The sequence below is a fragment of the Pongo abelii genome, chromosome 15 (assembly GCF_028885655.2).
Source record: "Pongo abelii isolate AG06213 chromosome 15, NHGRI_mPonAbe1-v2.0_pri, whole genome shotgun sequence".
Taxonomy (NCBI): Eukaryota; Metazoa; Chordata; class Mammalia; order Primates; family Hominidae; genus Pongo; species Pongo abelii.
In genome coordinates, this window is record NC_072000.2 from 74,187,270 (window position 1) to 74,210,790 (window position 23,521).

Here is a 23,521-nt window from a genome sequence, read left to right on the forward strand (position 1 = left end):
CCTTGAACGAAGCAGAGCCCTCTTTGAGCACAAAGTGTACTATGGTTCTTGGATGTGTGAGTGTGTGTGTGTGTATACACATAGAGGTATGCATATACTCAGATTTTAAAACCTAAGTCAGGCAGTCCTACCTCTCATCTTGCATGATCTTCTGGTTAGTGCGTTGTCAAAGTAACGCTGACTGTGTTGACCTTGGCACAGACTATTTCTTTTTTCTTTTCTTTTTTTGGAGACAGGGTCTCAATCTGTTGCAGACTGGGTCTCACTCCAGGCTGGAGTGCAGTGGCACAATCATAGCTCATTGCAGCCTTGAACTCCTGGGATCAAGCAATCCTTCCACCCATGCCTCCTGAATAGCTGGGACTATAGGCACACGCCACCACACCCAGCTTATTTTTAAAATATTTTTTAGAGACAGGATCTTGCTATGTTGCCCAGACTGGTCTCAAAGTCCTGGCCTCAAGTGATCCTCCCGCCTCAGCCTCCAAAAGTGCTAGGATTATAGTGTGAGCCATCACACCTGGCCTTGGCACAGACTATTTCTAAAACACAGGCAACGGTGGGACAGAAAGGTGCTTCTCAGGAAAGCTTCTGGGCTGCTTCCTCCTATGCAGGGGCTTGTGGCTGAGGTGGGAGGCAGCCTGGGTGGTAGGCAGCTTCTGTGAGAGATATGGTGCCAGCTGAGTGAAGGTGCTGTCCTGATGAAAGTGTGGAAGGTCACTGGACAAGGATGAGCTTAGCCAGGTGGTTGGGAATGGTCCTGGCACCTGCAACTTCTTTGTCTAATTGAACAACATTTGGGGGAATCCTGTTGTCTTAGAGCCAGGGACAGAGGCTTCAGGGGTTTAAAAGCTCCCCTGTAATTCTCAATCAATGTGGCAAAGGGTATATAGGCTGGTCTTTGGTCTGAGGGGCTTCAGGTTTCATTTCCAGGTGGGACACAGTGGATTACTCATTTGAGACTAACTTTCTGTTGAGGTAGAAAGGTAGAGGGATGAGGAGGTTAGGGATTGGATATCAGCATTTTAAAAGTTTTCTGGTTGATTCAAATGGGCAGCCAGGCTTGATAGTCACTGGGTTAAACTGACGTTCGTTGCCGACCCTGGGAGAGGTGCTTTTAATTCATTTTGTCATTTAAGCCTCACCACAAGCCTGTGAGGTAGGTATCATTATCCCCATTTATAGATGATGCAACAGGTGTGGGATGTGGAGTGGCAGAGCTGGGGTTCAGACTCACAAATCCCAAAGTCCAGAGCCCTCAGAAGCCCTCCATACTCTGTTGGCTCTCTGAGCTGGCAGCTTTAAAGGAGGCTCTGAGGTGTGCTCTGGAAGGAGGCAGTCTGGTGGTCTGGTTAGAGCGCTGCTCCTGGAGCCGGACACCTGGGCACGAAGCTCAGCCCCCACCCCTCAGGTAAGTCCCCGAGCTTCTCTGGGGTCAGAATTTCCTTATCTGAAAAGTGGAGATTGATTATTGTGATTGCTTATCTGTTGTTATTCATTATTATTGTATGTAATAATAATTGTTATATATTATATATTCCTATAATTAGTATTGTTAACGATCATTATTGTAGCTTCCCTCATTAGGTCGCGATGAAGATAAAATCAGTGAACACATGAAACACTTGGAACACATAAATAATATATAAATTTTTGTCATTATCATCATGATTATTCCCATCTTTACTGTAGTTCTACTACTGAAATCTTTCTATCATGTCGATAGCAGTATACAGCTTAAGGAAAAAACCCACCAAACCTTTTGTTGAAAATCCCTAAGTTGGAAAATGGATGAATTCTTCCATAAATTTTTAAAAAACTGTTTATTCTGGTAAAAAGAATGTGGGTGATCTTTGTATATATTTAAAACTGCATTGCTAAGAATTCATGTCTGTGGGGAGGAATCAGACTTCTCTCAGATTAGTTTGGGGCTGAGACAGGGTGAAGGTAAAGGAGGAGAGTGGAGTTTGTGGCCATTGGCTTTTTCTTTCTCCAGGCTTGTGTGATCCTGGGTGTGTTGGTTGTAGGAACGGCTGACCCCTGCCCTCCTGATTCTGAGGTGTTGGCTACCTCATGACAGACAGCCCACTGGCCAGCTTTTGTTTTGGTGAGGCCAGGCCAGGCCAGGTGGTGTTTACTGGGGGAAAGGAACTTCCAGATTAGTCCAGGCTAAATTGCTAAACGACAGAGTCCCCGAAGTTCAGCAAGAGTTGTGTAGATAGTCAAGAACCCCCTCATTTGTTTGACATGCTAAGCACTGCCATGTGTCTGTAGGCTGAAGGCTAGCTCACTCTGGTGGGCAGCCAGACAGCCAGACAGCGGGCCCATCCCAGCTACAGTGATTAAAATGGATGTGCTTTTCCCGCTGATCAAAGACACTGCAATAACTTCACAAAATAAGGCTGCCTCTTTGAGTGTGCTTCAGTCACATTGACTGGCTGCCAAAATGCCGGGAGATGAATGCTTTCTCCTTTCTCCAACCTCCATCACTTAGCTGGGCTTTTTTTTTTTTTTCCCCCAAGACCAAAACCCAGAGATAAACTACATTGCTTTAATATTCTTTAGAATATTGATATGCATGCATCCTGGTATTAACATATTTTAGCCCTGGAAATTATTACACAGTAACCCTCTCTTGAAGTTTATGGGGGGAGTGATGGGACTCTAATGGGATTGGATTTGTTTGGCATGGGACACAGCTTGAGACCACGTGACTGACTTGGCTTTAATGGGCTTCATGTGGGACTCGCTGGCCTCTGTTCTTTCCCTTTGTTTTTCCTTGTCCTCTTCCCTCCCTACCTCCAACTCCAACTCACACACAGGAGTGGTTCAGCTTTCTTCTACAGCAGTGACACTACAGCTGTACATTAGATCATGTTAGACTTTTAAAGGTCTTGAAACCTAGGCCATATCCCAGACCATTAAATCAATATCTGGGAATGGGACACAGACATTGTGTTTTTTCGAGCTCCCCAGGCGATGCCAATGTTTGATCAAAGTTTCAAACCACTTTTGTAAGGACTTCATCACTCTTGTTTCTCGATTGCATCCTTGAGATGTGGAATTTAGCCTCATTGGTGACCTGTTGAGTAAGGTCAGGAACTATAGGCTTTTTCCTTTGCTATGGTCTTATCTGTTTTTTGTTCTGGGTATCTGGAACACAACTCCTGACATCTGTTCTATCAAGTCCTCTGCCAAGCAGTTGTCTGGTGCCCAAGCTGATTAACTGAAATCTCAGCTGCAGTGGAAGGGTGTTGGGCTGTCACCATCAGGCTGTGTTGGCTGGAGCTTGGCAAATGTGTGCATCACTGAATGACAATGATGCCTGCTTTTTATTGAGTGCTATCAGGTGCTAGGCCCTGTGTTTTACACCCATTAATCTTTACTACAACCTTTTGAGATAGTTATTAATACTCTTATGTATAAAGAAAAATTGAGTTTCAGTGGGGTTGAATGGCTGACTTGAGGTCCCTAAGCTTAAGACAATTTGTACTCAAGGCTGCCTAATATCGAGGGCCTAAGACAAGTTGTACTCAAGCCTGCCTAATATCGAAGGCTGTGCTCTTAACTTTTTTGGGCTACAGAAGTGGCCTTGATACATATGTATTCCATTTCTATCACCATTGTTGTTGCAGAAGTTCTCTTTCTAATGCTATTGACCAATCAATGAAACAAACATTTAAAAAAACACAATCTTTTGATTATGGAAATTAAAAAAAGATAAAAAAAGTAGAAATAATAGTATAATGAACATATACCCATCACCCAGCTTCAACAATGATTAACAAATGGCCAATTCTGTTTCATCTTTACCTTATTTCCATCTCCTGCCCCCAAACTGGATTGCTTCAAAGCAAATCCCCAGGCACAATATCTTTTCATCCCAGACATTTTTGAGCTCTGCTATACTGTGGGCTGTGTGCTGGTTGCTAGGGAGGATTCAAAAAAATGTCATGACCTCTGCCTTCAAGGAGTTTACATGCAGAAAAGAGATTAAGACATATGATAAAGTAACTATATAAAAGACAATATACAAACAATAATATTTCAAAAGCTCATTTATAAGTCAGTTATTTGGAATCCTGAATGCCTTTTATTGTTAGGAAAATATATACAAATTTTAAATTTTTGGACACAAATACCTTAAACAAAACTAAAAGCAAAACTGAGCATGGTGGCACAAGCCTGTAGTCCCAGCTAATTGGGAGGCTGAGGCAGGAGGATTGCTTGAGCCCAGGAGTTCAAGGCTATATTGCTCTATGATTGCACGTGTGAATAGCCACCCCACTCCAGCCTGGATAACATAGTGAGACCCCGTTTCTAAAAAGAGAAAAACTAAACTAAAAGCAAACAACACACATTAGCCTTAACAACAAAGAGCTAATCTTATGTAAAGAACTCTTACAATTCAGAAACAAAAAGATCCTAGTGAAAATGTGGGCAAGAGATAGCAATAAACCAGTCATACGATAATAATAAATAGTCAATAAGTGAATCTGAATGATGTTATCTTCTTTTGTCATTTTAGAAATACAAATAAAAATGATGATGAATGCTTTTGCTTACTAAATTAGCAAAAACTGGGAAAAGATGATGATATTCAGGGTCAGTTAAAGGGAAAAGGGTACCCTTCCATTGCAGTTTGGAAAGTAAATTGGCACTGACTTTTTAATGGGATAGTCTTGCAATATGGGTCAAAAGTCCTCAATCGTGTCCACATTTTGGGCCTGCAATTCCACTTCTAGGAATTTATTCTAAGGAAGTAACTAAAAATATGTGAAACTATTTAGCCACAAGGATTACAATCCAAGTTCTGTTTATAGTGCCAAAAAATTGGAAACAACCTAAATATCCAATACTAGAAAATTGCTTAAACAAATGACATAGCCACACTGTGCAACCTCTAAATGCATGTGTTGTAGAGGCTTATGTAATATATTTGTGTAGGTCTGTGTATTAGGGATTTAATTAACCAGATAATTAAGATGATAAATATTTTCATTTTCTTCTAAATAGAAAAGCTATACACATTCTGTTAAAAAAATTCTGACCATACGGAAGTATATAAGGTAGAAAGATTAAGCCAGTGATTTCATGCCCCTGAAATAGCAACAGTTAAGTCTAACCCTCTAGATTTTTTTCCTTGTGTGTACTTATTGTCATTATTTAGGACAAGTATGGTGTAATGTCATATATTGTTTTACAACATTTTCTTAGCTAATTATATTATGGGTTTATTTCCCAGTAAGTTACATACAACACTATCTCATTTAAAAAATGTCTGCATTGTATTTCATTGTATGAATGTATCATGAATCCTAAAAATTTGGAGATTAACTTTCCAGCAGCTGTCTATTGTGTCAAAAGGCCATGCACTTTTTAAGGCATTTGAGGAATACTACCACGTCGCTTTCCATAAATGTTGAGCGACCATGTGGTTGATTATTGGTTGTTATCAGACTCATTCCCAAGACATTTTAATTTTTTGTGTAGCTGGATTATAGTTCTAATAATATAGAATATAAAACTCTATCCATTATGTTACTTCTGTGTGGAAAAAAATGTGTTATGTTTCCTGTCTTTGAGCTCCGTGGTCCAGGAACAATCTTTCTTGATATAGCTGTATGGGCACCACCACTTCTCCCATTTTCTCATTCTAACCACTGCTCCCCTCCAACAGTGCACACAAGTACCTGATTTTTTTATTTCCTGAGGTCATTGCATATAGGGATCTATATGCATGGATCCCTTGCATATAGGGATCTGGGGAGATGTAACTTCTTCTTGATGATGCTTTGTTCTGAAGTTGGAAGCTTAAAAAATGTTCTGTGGCTTTTTGACAAAGGCATTGGGTTCTATTGTCATTTCCGTAGTTCTTACTGTTGTATTTCCTAAAACCTAGGGAAATACACACTTGTTTCCTAAGTGCCTGGGGTTGAGCTATGAAGCAGATCTTATTGTTCCTTTTTAGCTCCCCATCCCCACAGTATAGAACTGCATCTTCCTGACGTCACCCCTATAGACTCGAGTTATGTGACTAGCTTGCCCTGGGAACACCTTGGTTTACTGTCTGGTCTTTTTTCTTTCACATTCCCAGCAAGTACTGAAGGTCTGGATGCTTGACATGAACTGTGAAACTCTGTTGGCCTGGACTGATGAAACGTTGGCAGGCTGAACATCCTCATAGGGTGGAAGGGGTTTGTCCTATCTTTGAGGAGCCTGGGGGTCTAATAGGAGTTCAGGGGCCAAGGGCCTTTTTGTCTTCATGTGGATAGATCTTGCCTAGAGCAACAGTGTGGCTCTCTCAGACAGTGTAGAGGACTCTCTAGGTGAAGTACTGAGACCTGGGGTGCATCTGTGAGCTGGAATGTTTCCAAGCTTCTTCAGCCACAGTTGGCCCCTTTGGATGCTGCAGAAAAAGTGGGCTCTGTGTGTGTTTAGTGGATGGTGCCCTGCTTTATAAAGACCTCCTGCCTTTTGGTCTGTGGACAATGCCAGCTTTTTTTTTAAAGCAGTCATACTGCTAAAAATTCAAGCCCATCCTTTATGTACAGATGGCATAAATGGTAAATGGACCCCACTGTTGGGCACTTATTGATTTTCTTTTTCCTTTTTTGTTACATGCTCAAAAAACTATTATTATTACAGTGTGAACATCTACTGTGTCCAGAGCATCTTACTACTTGTTTTACATGTGTTTTTCAGTGAATTGCTTTTGTTCCAAACAACCAGTTAATGTACAGTGATAATTTATACAAAATGTCTTCTATTTAGCACATAATTGTTGCTTAGCAGATGTTAGTTTTCTTCATCTTTAGGTTCTTGGTTTGCTCAACTGTAAACTGGAAGAGTTGAACTCGTTCAGAGGTTGGCAAACTGTGGTCTGTGGACCAGCCACCTGTTTTTATTTATTCTTTAAAATAATAACTGTATTGACATATAATTTGTGCACCATAAAAGTTACCATTTTAAAATATGCTATTGAGTGGTTCTTAGTAAATTCACAGAGTTGTGCAACCATCATCATTATCTAATACCAGAACATTTTTATCACCCGAGAAAAAATCTTGTACCCATTAGCATTCACTTCCCATTACCTCTCTCCTCAGTCCTTGGCAACCACTAATCTACTTTCTATTTCTATGATTTGCTTATTCTGGACATTTCATACAAATGGAATAATAATATGTGGTCCTTCTGCCTGGCTTATTTTAATCAGCATAATGTTTTCAAGGCTCAGCCTTGTTGTAGCATGAATCAGTACTAAGATCCTTTTTATTGTCCAACAATATTCTATAGTATATATATATATACTATATAGTATATATAAAATAGTATATATAGTATATATAGTATATATATAATAGTATATATACTATATATAGTATATATATAATAGTATATATACTATATATAGTATATATATATACTATATAGTATATATATAATAGTATATATAGTATATATATAGAGAGTGTATATATATATATATATATATATCCCGTTTTATTTATTCATTCATCAGCTGATGGACATTTGGGTTGTTTCTATTTTCTATTTTTATTTTTTATTATATTTTGAGAAGGGGTCTCGCTCTGTTGCCCAGGCTGGAGTGCAGTGGCATGATCTGGACTCACTACAACCTCTACCTCCCGGTCTCAATTGATCCTCCTACCTCAGCCTCCTGAGTAGCTGGGACCACAGGTGTGCACCATCGCACTTGGCTAAATTTTTGTATTTTTGGTAGAGATGGGGTTTTGCCATGTTGCTAAAGCTGTTCTTGAACTCCTGAGCTCAAGTGATATGCCCACCTCAGCCTCCCAAAGGATTACAGGTGTGGGCCACCACGCCTGGCCTGTTTCCATTTTTTTGGCTGTCATAAGTAGTACTATTATGAACATTTGTGTACATTTTTGTGTGTTTATCTGTTTTCAATTCTCTTGGCATATACCTAGGAGTAGAATTGCTAGGTCATGTGGTAACTATATGTTTATGCTTTTGAGGAACTGACAGGCTGTTTTCCAAGTTAGCTGAACCATTTTACATTCCCACCAGCAATGTATGAAGGTTCCAATTTCTCCACATCCTTGTCAACACTTGCTATTTTCCATCTTTCTTATTAGTATCTTTTCTAGTGGGTGTGAAGTGGTATCTCATGGTGTTTTCATTTGCATTTCCCTAATGACTAATGATGTCGAGCATCTTTTCATGTGCTTTTTGGCCATTTCTATATCTTTGGAGAAATGTCTACTCAGATCCTTTTCCCATTTCTTAATTCAGTTACTTATCTTTTCATTATTGAGTTACAAGAGCTCTTTATATATTCTAGATACAAGACTCTCTCTCTCTCTCTTTTTTTTTTATTTGAGACGGAGTCTGACTTACTCTGTCACCCAGGCTGGAGTGCAGTGGCACCATCTTGGCTCACTGCAACCTCTGCCTCCTGTGTTAAAGTGATTCTCCTGACTCAGCCTCTGGAATTGCTGGGATTATAAGCACGTGCCACCAAGCCCGGCTAATTTTTGTATTTTTATAGTAGAGACAGGGTTTCACCATGTTGGCCAGGCTGGTCTCAAACTCCTGACCTCAGTAATCTGCCTGCCTTAGCCTCCCACAGTGCTGGGATTACAGGCGTGAGCCACTGGGCATTAGATACAAGACTCATCAGATATATGATTCACAAATATTTTCTCCCATCCTGTGGGTTCTTTTTACGTTCTCAATAATTTCCTTTGAAGCACAAAAGCTTCTTTTTTTTCTTTTTTCTTTTCTTTTCTTTTTTTTTGAGAGAAGATCTCACTCTGTCACCTAGGCTGGAGTGTGGTGGTACCATCTTGGCTCACTGCAACCTCGGCCTCTTGGGCTAAAGCGATCCTCCCACCTCAGCCTCTTGAGTAGCTGGGACTACAGGTGCATGCCACTATGCAGGGCTAATTTTTGTGTTTTTTGTAGAGACGATGTTTTGCCATGTTGCCCAGGCTGGTCTTGAACTCCTGAGCTCAAGCAACCTGCCTATCTTGGCCTCCCAAAGTGCTGGGATTACAGGCATGAGCCACTGCGCCTGGCCAAAAAGCTTTAGTTCTGAAGTTCAATTTATCTTTTTTCCTCTTTTATTTCTTATAACTTCATTCCTTTTCATGCATATATTCGGTTATCTCAGGACTACTTGTTGAAAAGACTATTTGTCCATCTTGAATTGTCTTGGTCCTCTCGTCAAAAATCAGCTTATTTCTGGATTCTCAATTCTATTCCTTAATCTATATGTCTAGTCCTATGCCAGTGCCACACTCTCCTGATTACTATAACCTTGCAGTAAGTTTTGAAATCTTATTTTTTCTTTATAATTGGACAGTGAGATGAGTGTTGTTCTGCACTCATGTATGGGGTTGATGCTGGCTCCACTCACCAAGGCAGAGCATCTAGTAGGGGGAATGCACAGGAACCTGTAGCCTGTGCTGTAGTCCTAGGTTTGGAGACAATGTCAGTACCCTTGGCATGATATTTGTAAGAAAAGGGAAAGGCTGGGAGAGAACGGTACCAAATGGGGGTAGGAAACTTTTTAGAATCACCAAAGATGAGCATTGTATATCTCTAAGAGCTCTCAGTCTCTGACAGGCTAATACTTCTTTGACTCTACAAGCAGGAAAGGGAATTCCTTTCAAATGAGAAACTCTGGGTTACAGGGAGCCTTGAAGCTGTAGAGGAGAAATGCTACTGCCTGTCTGAGTAGAGTGGTGGGCTTGTGCTAGTCCCCCCGCCCTTCCCCCACTGGCGTATCCTCTGTGGGCATTAAGGTTCTCAGCACATCAAGATCTGGGACAGGTAGAAGCTGGAGCCCCAGTGAGCAGCAGCCAGTAGCCAGCTTCCCAAGGGCACCCTACTTTTGCCTTCCTGTGGGAGGTCAAGGTGGCATATCATTTGCAGTGAGTAAACAATCTCAGTTATGCAGTTATGAAATTTAATTTTTAACTTTGTCAATGATGGCAAGAGCAAGGTCTGACCCATTCATGTGCAGGAAGGACTTGTTTAGGAAGTGACCGGTCTAATGTCTTGCATGTGTTGGGAGCCTCTGCTATCATGTTTTCAATGGGAGAACTGGTCCCCATGCCCCCATCACCCATCAGGTGCAAGGATGTGTGATAAGATGAGGGTGGATGGAGCACGCTTTGTGCTCAGAACACTGTCTCCATTGTGCTCTCTGGGGACTCGCCTTTCCCACTTTCTGCTCTGTCCTGCTCTTCAATGGCTGTTTTCTAGCTGAATGGCCACTGTGAGTCCTCTCTCAGATTGGCTGGCATCATTTGCTTTGGAGTAAGCATGCAAGGTTTGGGTGCTCCCAGCTGGGCATCTGAGCTCCCCGTAGCCCTTGGTGATTCTGTCCCTACAATTTGTCTGTTGTGGAAATGAAAGGAGTGAGCTCTGGGCAGTATCTGCAGCTTCTCTTCTGCAATGCAGTGTACTTGGGAGGGAGGGAGGGAAAGATGGAAGCCTCCTGCTCTGGCTTTCCTGCTGTCTGTGGGAGAGGAGAGGCTCAGTAATGGGAGGCTTCAGTCACTCTCTCTGGTATTCTTTTTTTTTTTTTTTTTTTGAGACAGAGTCTCGCTCTGTTGCCCAGGCTGGAGTCCAGTGGTGTGATCTTGGCTCACTGCAAGCTCCACCTCCTGGGTTCACGCCATTCTTCTGCCTCAGCCTCCCAAGTAGCTGGGACTACAGGTGCCCACCACCACGCCCAGCTAATTTTTTGTATTTTTAGTAGAGACGGGGTTTCACTGTGTTAGCCAAGATGGTCTCGATTTGCTGACCTCGAGGTCCGCCCCCCTTGGCCTCCCAAAGTGGTGGAATTACAGGAGCTGCTATTCTTTTTTAGATGATAATAATCATCATCAACAACACCACTTTCTTAACCTATACACAAGGTACCAGGCTGTTTTATATTTGCCTGACACATGTTAAGTTATTCAGTCCTCACTATAAGCACTATTACATTCCCATTTTATTGATGCGGAAACTGAACCACAGAGAAGCTATGCAGCTTGCCCAGGGTCTCACAGTGTGCAAGTGGCAGAGTCAGGATTCAAACCCAAGTACCCTGGCTCCAGAGTTCTTGATCCTAACCATGATTCCACACTGCCCCTCTAAGAGACATTGCCATCTTTTAAAGTGATGTTGCCAAACTAGGGCATATTCAGGAGGGTGACTCAGGTGAGTAAAGTTGGGAAATGATGTCATGTGAGGAATATCCAATGGAGCCAGAGATAACAACCAAAGGATGGATAAAAAGATGACTAGGCCGGGCGCAGTAGCACACGCCTGTAATCCCAGCACTTTGGGAGGCCGAGGTGGGTGAATCACCTGAGGTCAGGAGATCAAGACCAGCCTGGCTAACATGGTGAAACCCCATCTCCACTAAAAACACACAAAAAATTAGCCAGGTGTGGTGGTACATGCCTGTAGTCCCAGCTACTTGGGAGGCTGAGGCAGGAGAATCACTTGAACCCAGGAGGTGGAGGTTGCAGCGAGCCGAGTTGGCGCCGGTGCACTCCAGCCTGGGTGACAGAGCAAGACTCTCAAAAAAAAAAATAATAATAATAATAAAAAGATGACCAAAGGGATACCTGAGAGCCAGATCCAAACCTTTGTCTGTGAATGATAATAGTCTTTTATGTGTAGTCCCACAGAGCTGACCCAGGATCACTGCGTACAGTATATAAAGAGTAGGATTCTGACTCGAAATAGGGAAGAACTTTTGACAAGTAGAGTAGCTCACAGACAGAATGTCTGACTCGAAGAGGACTTAACTTCCCATCCCGGAAAGTGGGTAAGCAGAGACCGAGTGGATATCTATCAGCTGTGCCATAGGGATGGGAAGGAGTGTTCCTACATTGGGAAGGGGGTTCAATTGATCTCTGAGGAGGAAAACACCACTTTTTAGGATTTTATGAGACAAGAGCTAATGTCCAATCAGGTGGCTAGGCACACAGTAGGCCCACAACAGACATTTACTCAGGAAACTTTCAGGCAGAGCCATTAAGACATACATTTAGGGCTTTTGCCACTGCTCTGTGAGTGCACGTAACATGCTGGGAGGTGACCTGGCAGGTCAGTCAACTAAACTCTTCTGCAAAATTGAAGGGATCAGAATTTTTTTTCATGTCAAAATAGGGAAGAATAATAGGAACTCAGGTGGGAGGTGATGTAAAGCTAGGAGAAGTTTTGCAGTAAAGAAATCTTTTAACTTTGTTTAACCCAATATTTCCAAAGTTATTTGGCCAGAGGACAATTTTATCCCTCATTATTTCTATTCACACCTCACAGAATACAAGCTGCATTCATTCATCAGTGTATCAAATTGGAGAGAACAGCAGCCTCACATTTCTGGAGAAAAGAGAAGAAAGTGGGCACCTGCAGAGAGACTGGTTTCCTCTCTGGTTTCCTAGGAAAGCAGGGGTGATTGGTAAGAGAGTGAAAGAACAAGCAACAAAGAAGCGACTCTGGGAGGTGAGGCCTCACCCCTGCCATAGAAACCCCCAGAGAACATCCCAGGGGAAGCAGGGCAGCCCGCAGCAGGTGGAGGCCCCAATGCTACTCCAGAAAAGGCCTCTCATTGAAATGGGAGCAATAGACTCTCTTCCAGCTGCTTCCCTGGTGGGCATATTTACATGACCCCAAAGAGTTCTATTTTCCAGAAAATTACAAGGCTCAAAGAGACTCAGTCACTTCCTGTCTCTTCCTCCTTCCTCGAGGTCTGAGAGCTTTCCATCTGCCGGGACAAGGTACTGGGAGCCAACTACTACTCTGTCTCTGGGCCTCAGTTTCCTCATTTTTGAAGTGTTTGGGTTAGATTGGTGACCTCTAAGGATTTTTCCAGTCCATCAGTTCTGAAATTTTATGATTGCTTAGATATTGGGATTCCAATGTCCTGTGCTGTTATTAACTGGCTTTGAACACATAACTTCCGCTCTCTGTACCTCTCCTATAAAAGATCTGCACACAGGGTGGCTTTGAGGCCCAAGTGAGATAATGCATAGACCTTTGACGGTGACTGAGAAGCCCTCGTGAAAGTGGAAGCTGGTATTTTTTGCGTTGGACATGGCACCTGCGGGTGATAGTTGTCCATATGCGTTGTTCATCTGTCGGCCCCATTTCTCTCTTTGCTTTCTTCCCCTTTACTCCCTGACTTGCTTTACCCCCAGGAACTGAGGTTTCTCTGCTCATCGGTTGCTCACCTGCCTTGTTGGGAGTGCTAGCCTGCCACATCCTTCCAGGTGTTCAGAATTTGGGCTAATGTTGAAGATTAGCAGGATTAAAATAATTCAGATCTGTCTTTATTTGGATGGAGGTTGGCCTGAAATATACCACTAGGCTGTTTATGTAAAGGGCTTCTTGCCAAAAATATTAAAGTGTATGAGGCAGACATGAAACTTACTTATCTAGGAACACACTGCCTTAAAGGACCTTTGAGACTCCTAGTTACATTCCTTTTTTTGGAGACGGAAACTCACTTTATTGCCCAGGCTAGAGTGCAGTGGTGTGATCTCGGCTCACTGGAACCTCCAACTCCTGGCTTCAAGCAATTATCCTGCCTCAGCCTCCCGAGTAGCTGGGATTACAGGCATCTGCCACCACGCCTGCTAATTTTTGTATTTTTAGTAGAGACGGGGTTTCATCATGTTGGCCAGGCTGGTCTCGAATTCCTGACCTCCAGTGATCTGCCTGCCTCGGCCTCCCAAAGTGCTGGGATTACAGGCATGAGCCACTGCACCTGGCCCCACTCCCCCCAGTTACATTCTACAGTACAGTTACAATATAAGCAGAAGGTAACCTCACTTAGGTTGATGAGTAAACACTTTTTGTCCCTTAAGGAAGAGCCATCTGTTGACACTTCAGCCTTCCTAGGATGCTTCAGTGGGATCCTATCCTTCAGTGGGATAGGAGCAGTGGGATAGAAGCAGATTTCACTGTTTGTATCTGTACCTTTTAGGCCAGAACAACCCTGAGTTTTGAGAACTGCACAGGGAGATATTTGAAATGGCCAATTGCCTCATGGATCCTCTTGGTCCTGGGTTTTCTCAGAGATTAAGTCTGAAAGTTGACCCACTTGAGGCTCTTAGGGAAAAAGGAAGGGTATTACTTATTAATTTAAAAGGACAAATCTGCAAGGGAGGAAGCTAAGCCAGGTAGAGTTTACATCTTGATCATGTATATAGAAACCATCAATTCAAAGAATTTATACCCTGATTGCTTTTCTGCAAGAAACGTTTCTCTCCTCTGCTGGCAATAGAACTACTTCTATGTGAAAACAAACATCTCCTTCTTCCACCCAAACGTTTTCAAACGTTTTGCTGACTTTAGACTGCCCCTTCCCCTCAGGCTGCTCAGAATAGGATGTTCTTTTGTCCTCATCAGATAATCTGGCTCTGGCATTTTTGAGTGTACAAATAGTTTGCTAAAATATAACACAATGATAATAAAAATAAATAGCTGAAAGTTAACTGGGCACTTACCCTGTGAGCTAAGTGCTTTATTTACATGATCAAATTGAATTCTCTTAACAACTAAGATAGGTATTATTGTCATGATTATCTTCCGTTTTTAAAAAGATACAGACAGGCTGTGGCTTAGTGTGATTAAAAAGCTTTTCAAGGCTGCAGAAGGAGTTAAGTGGCGGAGCTGGGAAGTGCTGGAAGGCCGGCTGCAGACTGTCTCCATGTAACTTCTTTTTCTGCAAGAAGTCACCTTGAAAACTCCCTAGGCAACTTAGAAACAACCTCTCATTGTGGAATCATGGGCTGATTTACTAGGGGCTCCTTCAGCTAAGAGCCTGTGCTCGGCCACTTTCCTCAGCTCCTGGATCTGAGACCTTGCTCGGGTCTTCTGTGCCGCCTTTTGCCAATGGCTGTCCCCATCCCTGCGGCACACCTGGGGCAGGTGTGCCATTATTGTATACCCCAGCCCTCACAGGCACGTGGCAACAATTCCTCATTCGATTTCAGTTTTATAGGACTTGGAAGGAGTTTTTTGTAATCTGGGCTGTCTTCTTTGGAGCCTGGACTGAGAAAAATGCTGAGGGCTCTGGGGAGAAAGGAGCTGTGTTTGGGCCTCTTGGCCAGCCTGGGGCTGGGAGACAGTGTTCATGTGCCCACTGGGATACAATGGGCACACTCAGTGAGAATGTGGCCCTTGGGACCCTCTGAGCCCAGATGTCAGATTATATCCCCAGAAACAAAGCTTTGGGCTTAGCCTCTTACTCATGAATTTGCTTCTGTCCCCACTAGCCTTGGCTGGCACTCTGTGCATGCTTTTGAACCAGCCCGTTCTCTGCAGCCTGCTTAACTGCAGTGCCCGGCTCCTGCAGCACAGCACCGGGCCAGAGACACAGCCTCGGGCGATGGACTTGAGGGCACAGTCCTCATGGAGACAGAGGCCTGCCTTGGCCATGGGAGTCAAGGGCCCTGGGAGGGAGTCAGAGTGGCCATTCAGCTCCTGGGACATGTTTCCCCAGAGGTGATTATTGGCCAAGGAGGAGAAAGCAGCCTGCCAGTAAAATTGCTGCCACTGGCGAGGAACTGTCTCTAGGAAATATCCCCTCTAGGGTGGATGGAGTCTGAAGGGATCAGCTCCACATTTCCAGCAGCATTTCCCACCCAAGTCTGTGGAGGTTACTAGAGGAGATATGGCCCTGGAAAAGGCCAGCTTGCCAGGCGTTTCTGGCACAGCTGAGAACAATCCTCACCACCGCCACTCCAAATCCAGCCTTCACTGGGTGCCAAACAATGGACTTCTTACCTTCAGGTTTCACATTGTTATCCCCATTTTATAGATGGGCTCAAAGAGCTGAGCGATGTATCTAGTTCATAACCGGCTGGACCAGGATTCAAATCCAGGTCTATCTGGATTTTTTTCCATTCCACCATTAAGGCTCCTCAGAAAGTAGCGTTGATCTGACCCCAAGATATTGCTCTTGGATGAACATTTGGGGTAGCAACCATGGCCTTGAGATGAAGTGGACATGGGACGTGGTACTGGGGTAAAGGCATTGATCAGAAGACCCGAGCAGGGTCTCAGATGCAGGAGCTGCGGGAAATGCCTCATTTATACAGCCTGCACCTTCGTGGTAGGAACAAGTTTCCCCCTATCTTGTCTTATCCTTGATTTCTGTCGATAGGTCCATAGCGAAACAACTTGTCTTGGGGAAAATGACGGTGTTTGGTGCCCACACGAGAGCAGAAGCCTTTTTACAGCTTTTCTGCCTTTGTGATAACTTTTGGATTTCACCAAGGCTGTCAGATCTCTCCTCTCACTGCTCCCTTCCATCCCTTACCACTCAGTTTGTATGCTATTACTGTCTAGCCTTGATTTCAATATGTCCTTGATTTCAAGAGGCACATTTTCTTCACACTTTAATATCTTTGCAATTGGCACATGTCTTGTAATTGAGATCTACATTTAATGTAGTGGGGTTGTTTAAATTGACATTGCATTTTTATAATTGACGGAGATCAGGAATTGAGAAAATATGATAATGGATCCCTTTATTCAACCCATCAATCACCTACAATGAATGTCAGGCATTATGTCAGATTCTGGGAATGTAGAAATAACTAGCATGCAGTCCCTGAGGTCACAATCTTGAGAGGGGGGAATGGACTGGATGAATCAACAGCTAGAGCTCACAGTGATAAGGGCTCTGATTTTGGGGGCCCCAGGGTGTGTGGGAGGATCAGAGGAAGGAGGCAGGGGAGGCTGGGACTGCTTTGAGGAGGTGTATCACAAAGGAGGAGGGGAATACGAGGGATTAGGAGTGGGTGGGAGATGGGTTGGGGAAGGGCATTCCAGACAAATGGAATGGTTGGAGCAAACAAAGGCTCAGAATCAGGAGAAACTAGAATGTGTTTGGGAGCATCAAAGGGTTCTGTGGCCAGAGTGGAGGGTGTGTGCTGGGACACGGGCATGAAATGAGGCTGCGGGAATAGATGGAGGCAGATCACAGAGGACCTTGTGCATACCAATGAGTTTCATCTCTATCCTAGATCCCAACGCGAATCACTGAAGGATTCTAAGCAGGGAAGTAGGCCTTAATGTGTGTTTGGGAACTCCAGATTGAAAGCAGGATAGTGGGGTGGGGTGGGAGGTGGTGGGTAGGGTGACAGCTACTGGAAGAGAAAGAAGAGCTATCCTGAAGGATGAAAAAAGCCTCATTCCTTTTTGCTATTCCCAGGCAGGCAGACCTGATCTTGGAGGCTTCAGGAAGATCACACAGTGGTGCAGCGGGGCATCTAGAAATAAAACCTGCAGGTTTTACCCTTGCCTTAATCCCATCATGTGTGCCCTCATCTCAAGAGAGTCACAAGATCAATAGGCAAGCTGATCTATGAATGGATGCTGGGAGAAGCTAGACAAAGAAGAAAAGCTTACCAATTGTCTCTGCTTGTTAAAGAAATGTCATTTCAATCTGCAGTGGCAACATTCCAACTTGTACTTGCCAAATTAGTTCAAGGGTTAGAATTTTTGACTGGGTGCAGTGGCTCACGCCTGTAATCCCAGTACTTTGGGAAGCCGAGGCAGGTGAATCACTTGAGGTGAGGACTTCAAGACTACCCCAGCTAACATGGCGAAACCCATTTCTACGAAAAATACAAAAATCAGCCGGGTATGGTGGTGCACGCTTGTAATCCTAGCTACTTCGGAGGCTGAGGCAGGAGAATCGCTTGAACCCAGGAGGCAGAGGTTGCAGTGAGCTGAGATCATGCCACTGCACTCCAGCCTGGGTGATAGACTGAAACTGTGTCTCAAAATTAGGGTGGGTTAGAATTTTGTACAGTTGGATGGGAGTGTATGCCAGTGCTAGAGAAAACAAATGTACAGGTATTGGTGAGAACCATCTCAGGAAAAACACAGTATAATACAGGTATTAAGTGTGAAGAGGAATAAGAGAGAAGTGGGTAAACTGCTGTGGTTTGCATGGGAGTCCCACAGCAAACATGTACCCAGTGCTGTTCACTGACTGGACCACCCATGAGAGACACTCTGGAGACAGATGTGGGGATGAGAGGTGGAAGATGCTCTTTCATCGTATGGGTGATGCTTTGAAAGGGGTTGGAGATGAGTCTTGATATTGTGACCGAGACTTATGGTTTTCTTCCCTTTTCACTTCCCTGAACAGGTGCAGTGCCATACTTACACTGGGTACTGCTGGTGTGTCACCCCAGATGGGAAGCCCATCAGTGGCTCTTCTGTGCAGAATAAAACTCCTGTATGTTCAGGTACCGTAGGGAGGGACGGGAAGAATGAAAAGGGTTGGAGAGAGACCCGTTGGTTGGTCTCCTGCATCTTGTGGGAGAACCTTTAGAAGGTTGGTGGTGGTGATGAACCTTTTTCTAGGTCAGGGAGGATTCTACTCTAACATGCTTGCTCGGAAGTCAACAAATGATAAGGCATGACAGTGTATGCCATGTGTGTATTTACAGATTTTGAGTTTAGATTTTTGGTTCAATGCTCTCCTTCTAAGCACTGGCTGTAACCTCATAGAGCTGTGGTGGCGTATAAGTTACTAGCTTGTGTGCTGATTCTGATTGCTAGTGGCTCTTGAAGTGCTTTATTGAGATGGATTTTGAGACCACCTGGGAGCTCAGCATCAAAGGCTGTAGTTATCAGTTAGTGATGTTTTTCATGGGAGCAGGAGAGGAGAATGGTGGCTTCTGTGTCATATACTCACCACCCCTGAAGAATGTGATGTAGAGAAATGGAAAATTTTCGTAACAGTGGCCCTTAAATCTGACTGATCAACAGCAATGTCTGGGAAATTAAAGAGAACCCAGATATCGAGGCTTCCTCTTGTATATTCTGATCCAGGAGGCCTGGAGGGAGACCTGAGGTCCTTGTTTTTATGAAGTCTCTCAGGTGATTCTAATGATTAGACAAGTTAGCAAACTATTGCTTTATAGTGATCCATTGGGTTAGGCCATAGCAAAAATTAAGTCCTTTCTATTCCCAACTTAATAAACATAGAGAAATTGTGCTTTTTAGGTCCATTTCATGGGATTGTGGATTAGGGATTTTTACAAGCCCCACAGTGTCCACCTCCATTCAGATGGTAAAGGACTCTGAGTCGCTCCCTTAATTCACTGTGTGGCTCAGCTCTCTCAAAAAAGCCTGTCTCACCCATCAGCTGATTCATATTTCTTCATATCTGTGTGCATAGGGTTTTATTGATTTACTTATTTTTCATTTTAAGTGCAAAGTATAAAACATTATGCTAAAACCTATGGGAAATTCCAAAGGCTGACAGTCTTGCTATCATAGCTTTTTCTACTTGCTCTGTTACATGAAGGAAAAAGAAAGTGGAAAGGGCTATAAGAATCTACATCAGGAAACTCAAATTTACAGGTCGAAAGGGAAGTTTACTTTATTTGTGGTTTACATGGAAACTAGAAACCTTAATTGGGGTTGGGGTAGGGAGGTACAGGAATTAGCCCTCCTTTTAAATGACCTGGAAAGTTTCATTTAAAGCAAACAAACGACTAGAAACAAGCCATACAGGATAATATGTTTGAGTTCTCACAAAACTGGTATATGGAGAAGGAATATGACATGGATTAGGGAAATAGAGATTCTTTTCTTTTGGCGGGACTCTACAGATGCCCTTCTGTGCGTGCACTGATTGTACCCTGCCTGTGTGAGGCTGGACCTCAGCAGAAGACAGGTGCCACAGGGTCAGGACTGGAGGAGGGGATGCACAGAGTACCCTAGTATATGCAGGGCGCAAATGCTTGGGCAAACATACCTGCTACCCGCTCCTGGAGGAACAGGCTGTGTCTAGAAAATTGTTTCCATGCCTTAGACTATTTTGGCCCATTCAGTACAATTGGGCCAACAATTTTCTACTTAATGCAGATGGAAAATCGCTGATTTCCTGTCCTAACCAGCAAGGGATGTCAATCATTGCCTTTGCAGTAAAAGGGAGTTTCTTTTCAGTTGGCCTTGCTGACTGAATATGGCTCCGAACATGGAACTGGTGAGAAGTTGGGGAGATGGGGGTGTAAAGGTGAGGGGCAGATATTGGAATGTTCAACAAGGGAGTTATATGAGTGTGGAGCTTTGTAAAAATGTGGTCAAGACTCTTACCAGGGAACCTAGAAATCATAGTTCATCTTAACAGTGCTGGGTTATCAGTGACATTGATGTTAAACAAACCCCACTCAACATGTGTATATGTACTAACATTGTATATAATATCCTTAGATGTGTATACAATACATCTATACATGACCATATGCTCATAACATCAGGTTTTGCCAACTCTTTGAAAGAAACCAACCGCAATGCATTCTGAATGGCTATGTTTTTGTTTCCCTTCTCACCCAAGGTTCAGTCACCGACAAGCCCTTGAGCCAGGGTAACTCAGGAAGGAAAGGTGAGTGGAGTTTTATGCTTTATCTAAATGTTTGCTTCCAAAGATGGTCCAAGCAGGATTTCTTAGATGAGATAGAAGGAGCCTGGGGTGAAAGCCTAAGGTGTCCCGCAGAACATCTTCTCCATTCTTATTCTGTGTTTCCTCTCTGACTCACCCGAGGTAAGTAAGGCTCATACAGTGATGGACACCAAGCTCCCAGAATTCCTGAGGGAGGTGAGTGAGTATAGAGCCCAGAGCTGAGAAGCACCTTTAGAATGTGAGCCCTAGGAATATTGGTTCCCTGGGGAGCTCGGTCAATCAACTACCAGTGTAGCCAGCATTAAACCAGAGAGGATGAGGAAGGTAGGGTGCCGAAGTCTGCCCTTGGCTCTCTTGTTGTAAAAGCACATTTGGGCATTTATCCCCCCTTGCTGATTCTCCTTCATAATAGTCCCAGCACATCCAGATTCTCTTTACTAAGGCGAGGCTGGCTTTGTGGGCATGCAACCTGTGCAGTTGTTATCCTGAAATTCTGAATAATTCTGTCTTTGAGTCTGATGGGGCAGTGAAGATACAAGGGAGTGGAGGAGAGACACATCATATGAGTGTCTGCTGAACCTTGTCACCTCATTAGCACAAAGCTTTTGTGAGATGTACTATGTGGCTTCCACAGCATGCTTAAAATTTTTATTTTTCTTTATCTAGGACAATACTAAGTAGCAAATTAAAATAACACCATGACAAGGTAAGAGAGAGAGACTATGGAATAAAGGACAAAGTGTTGTATTTTAGTGCCTTTAATGGCACTTTTCCCTGCTTTTTGAACAAAAGACCCTGCATTTTTACTTTACACTGGGCCCCACAACTGATGTAGCTGGTATCTGTCTGAGGGCTGTTTATTGGACCAGCCAACATGAGCAATAGGTCCCTGGAATATGCTGACCATAGTTTTTAGCATGGAAGACAGTTGGAGGCTTAAGATTCACTGCCACTGACCTCCAGGACAGCATATGTGCAGAGCTAGTAGTTGAATGGAAAGCAAGTGTGCATTTCATCTCATGTGCAGCCTCTCCAGGACTCCCATCTCAGGCTGAGTTTAAGGCTTCCCACCTGCATCTAGGACTTGGAAACTACATGCTCATCAGGGCCCATGTGGAGCCTTGGGCTTGCTGAGGGTCATTGTGAAGTTCACAGGCTTGTCCTGCACACACAGGTGCAGGGAGACCAAGGTAAAGCCCTGGGCCCTGCCTCCAGTGCTTATGCCATGGGATGGGAAGAAGAGGCGAAGTCAACCACTCTGAATGCAGGAGATAAGGATCTGGAGAACCTGCTGCCCCCAAATGCAGGTGCTCCAAGAAGATGTGGAAGTGGAACAGGTGATACCACCACCCACCAGAAAACAGGGACCAATGGGCCAGATGGGCTACTGCTCTTTCCCTGGGCAAAAATGAGAAAGTAGTTGGAAAGGGGAGTAAGTGCTTCTTCAGGTCCTTCCCAGGGCATAAGGAGACTACCATAAGTGTGGGTGGTTCCCTCCTAGGTGGGAAAGTGGGGAGAGAATCTACAAAGACCTGAAATCACCAATGCTGTGAGTAGTGTGTGTTTACTGGGATTGGAAAAGGAAGATGCCTTCAAGTTTTCTATTGCGTGTGTGTGTGTGTGTGTTTTTTTTTTTTTTTCTAGGAGAGCATTTTTAATTTTTATCTTTTAGAGACAAGATCTTACTATGTTGCCTAGGCTTGCCTGAAACTCCTGGGCTCAAGCAATTCTCCCACCTCAGCCTCCCAGATAGCTGGGACTGCAGGCATGCACTGCTTTTAGTTTTGCCTGTTGCAATGGAAATCTTCAGGAACATCACCTTTATTCCTGGGCAAGAGGTCCTGGTAGTAGGAAAGGAAAATTAACAATCATGCAAAACTGACCACCCAGATTCCCCTCCTCCAAAGGGAGCTGATTGTATGACGTTGAATAAAGTGCACACACACTAAACAACTGCCAGCCATGGGATTCTGGTTCTTAAACTGGACAAGAAGTGTTTTCCAGGGGGATGTGGCTTTGCACCCTGTGGACAACAATGAGAGACAGACCCATGGCCATCCCAGGCTCTCACTGGTCCAGCTGGAAGTGGGGGGGTGAGGGGGGCTGGGGATGTCAGTTTACAGTCAACAGTGAGCACCCTTTGTTCCCTTTTACAGTCAAGCAGTGAGTACCATTTGTTCCTTTTTAGCTCTAGGGTCAGCTTCCAGAGCCAAAAGAGGGTAGAGGAGCCTGATTCCTCCAGGGGCAATGCAGGAAATGGGCGATAGAATCTGAAGCCTTCATCTCAGAGGGATAAGCTGCTCTCAGTTCCCAGCTCTTTACTCCCTTGCCCTGGATGGGTCCCTTCCTCCAAGATGGCTCTGCAGAGGCTTCCTCTTTGGTGCAAAGGTCAGGACAGGGCTCTGGTGGGGAATGCTAGGACTCATTCTCCCCGGGAGTCTTAAATTCTATTTAGTGGCCTCTCTTTCCCTGTACTTTGAAGGATCCGATTAGGTGTTGGATCCTCTTCTCTATGTCTGCTGTGGGCAGCGCAGTGAAGAGCAGGTTCGGGCCACCTGTAGGATGCTGCACCTGAAGCCACACCTGTCCAGGAAGCTGGGGTTTGAATGGGGACAGGGTGCGAGAGGGCATTAGTAATATCCTGTGTCGACCAGCCAAGGTTCCTCTTTCAGCTGCCACTTAAGAATGGAATGTGCTCTGGAAGGCAGCAGGTGGGAAGACACAAAGGCCCCTTGTCTGAGCTTGTGCCCGCACATGGCTTCTCCTAGGAGGCATCTATTTCCCTGAGGCCTGCTACAAAGAGGTGCTTGGTCTGCACCCTTGTGCAGGGTGAGGGGTATGGCCAGAAAAGAGGTGGGGCCAGAGGCCTGGAGGTGTGAGTGGTGGGGGACGGCAGGGCAAGGACGGGACCCAACCTTCTCTTTCCCTAGCCTCCTGCCTTTTTGAATATCCTCCACTGACCAGGCTGGGAGGGATCGGCTGTCCCTCCCAGGCTGGAAGGAATGAAAAGATGTATTGTGTGACCACGGAGAGTCTGGTCGCCAGCCAGGAATTAGTTCTCTGAAGGAGAGGAGGAGAAAGGCAGAGCAG

General features: G+C 44.2%; 1 protein-coding gene across 4 annotated transcripts in view; it reads left to right on the forward strand.

The window, feature by feature from the left end:
• SMOC1 (SPARC related modular calcium binding 1) overlaps positions 1-23,521 on the forward strand; it is a 147,534-nt gene that overhangs the window by 73,557 nt on the left and 50,456 nt on the right. For all 4 annotated transcript variants that reach the window (XM_054530244.2, XM_054530245.2, XM_024232009.3 and 1 more), the window contains exons 4-5: positions 18,164-18,263; positions 20,366-20,413. In XM_054530244.2, coding sequence (XP_054386219.2) covers positions 18,164-18,263; positions 20,366-20,413 — 148 coding nt within the window. The remainder of the gene's footprint in view (positions 1-18,163; positions 18,264-20,365; positions 20,414-23,521) is intronic.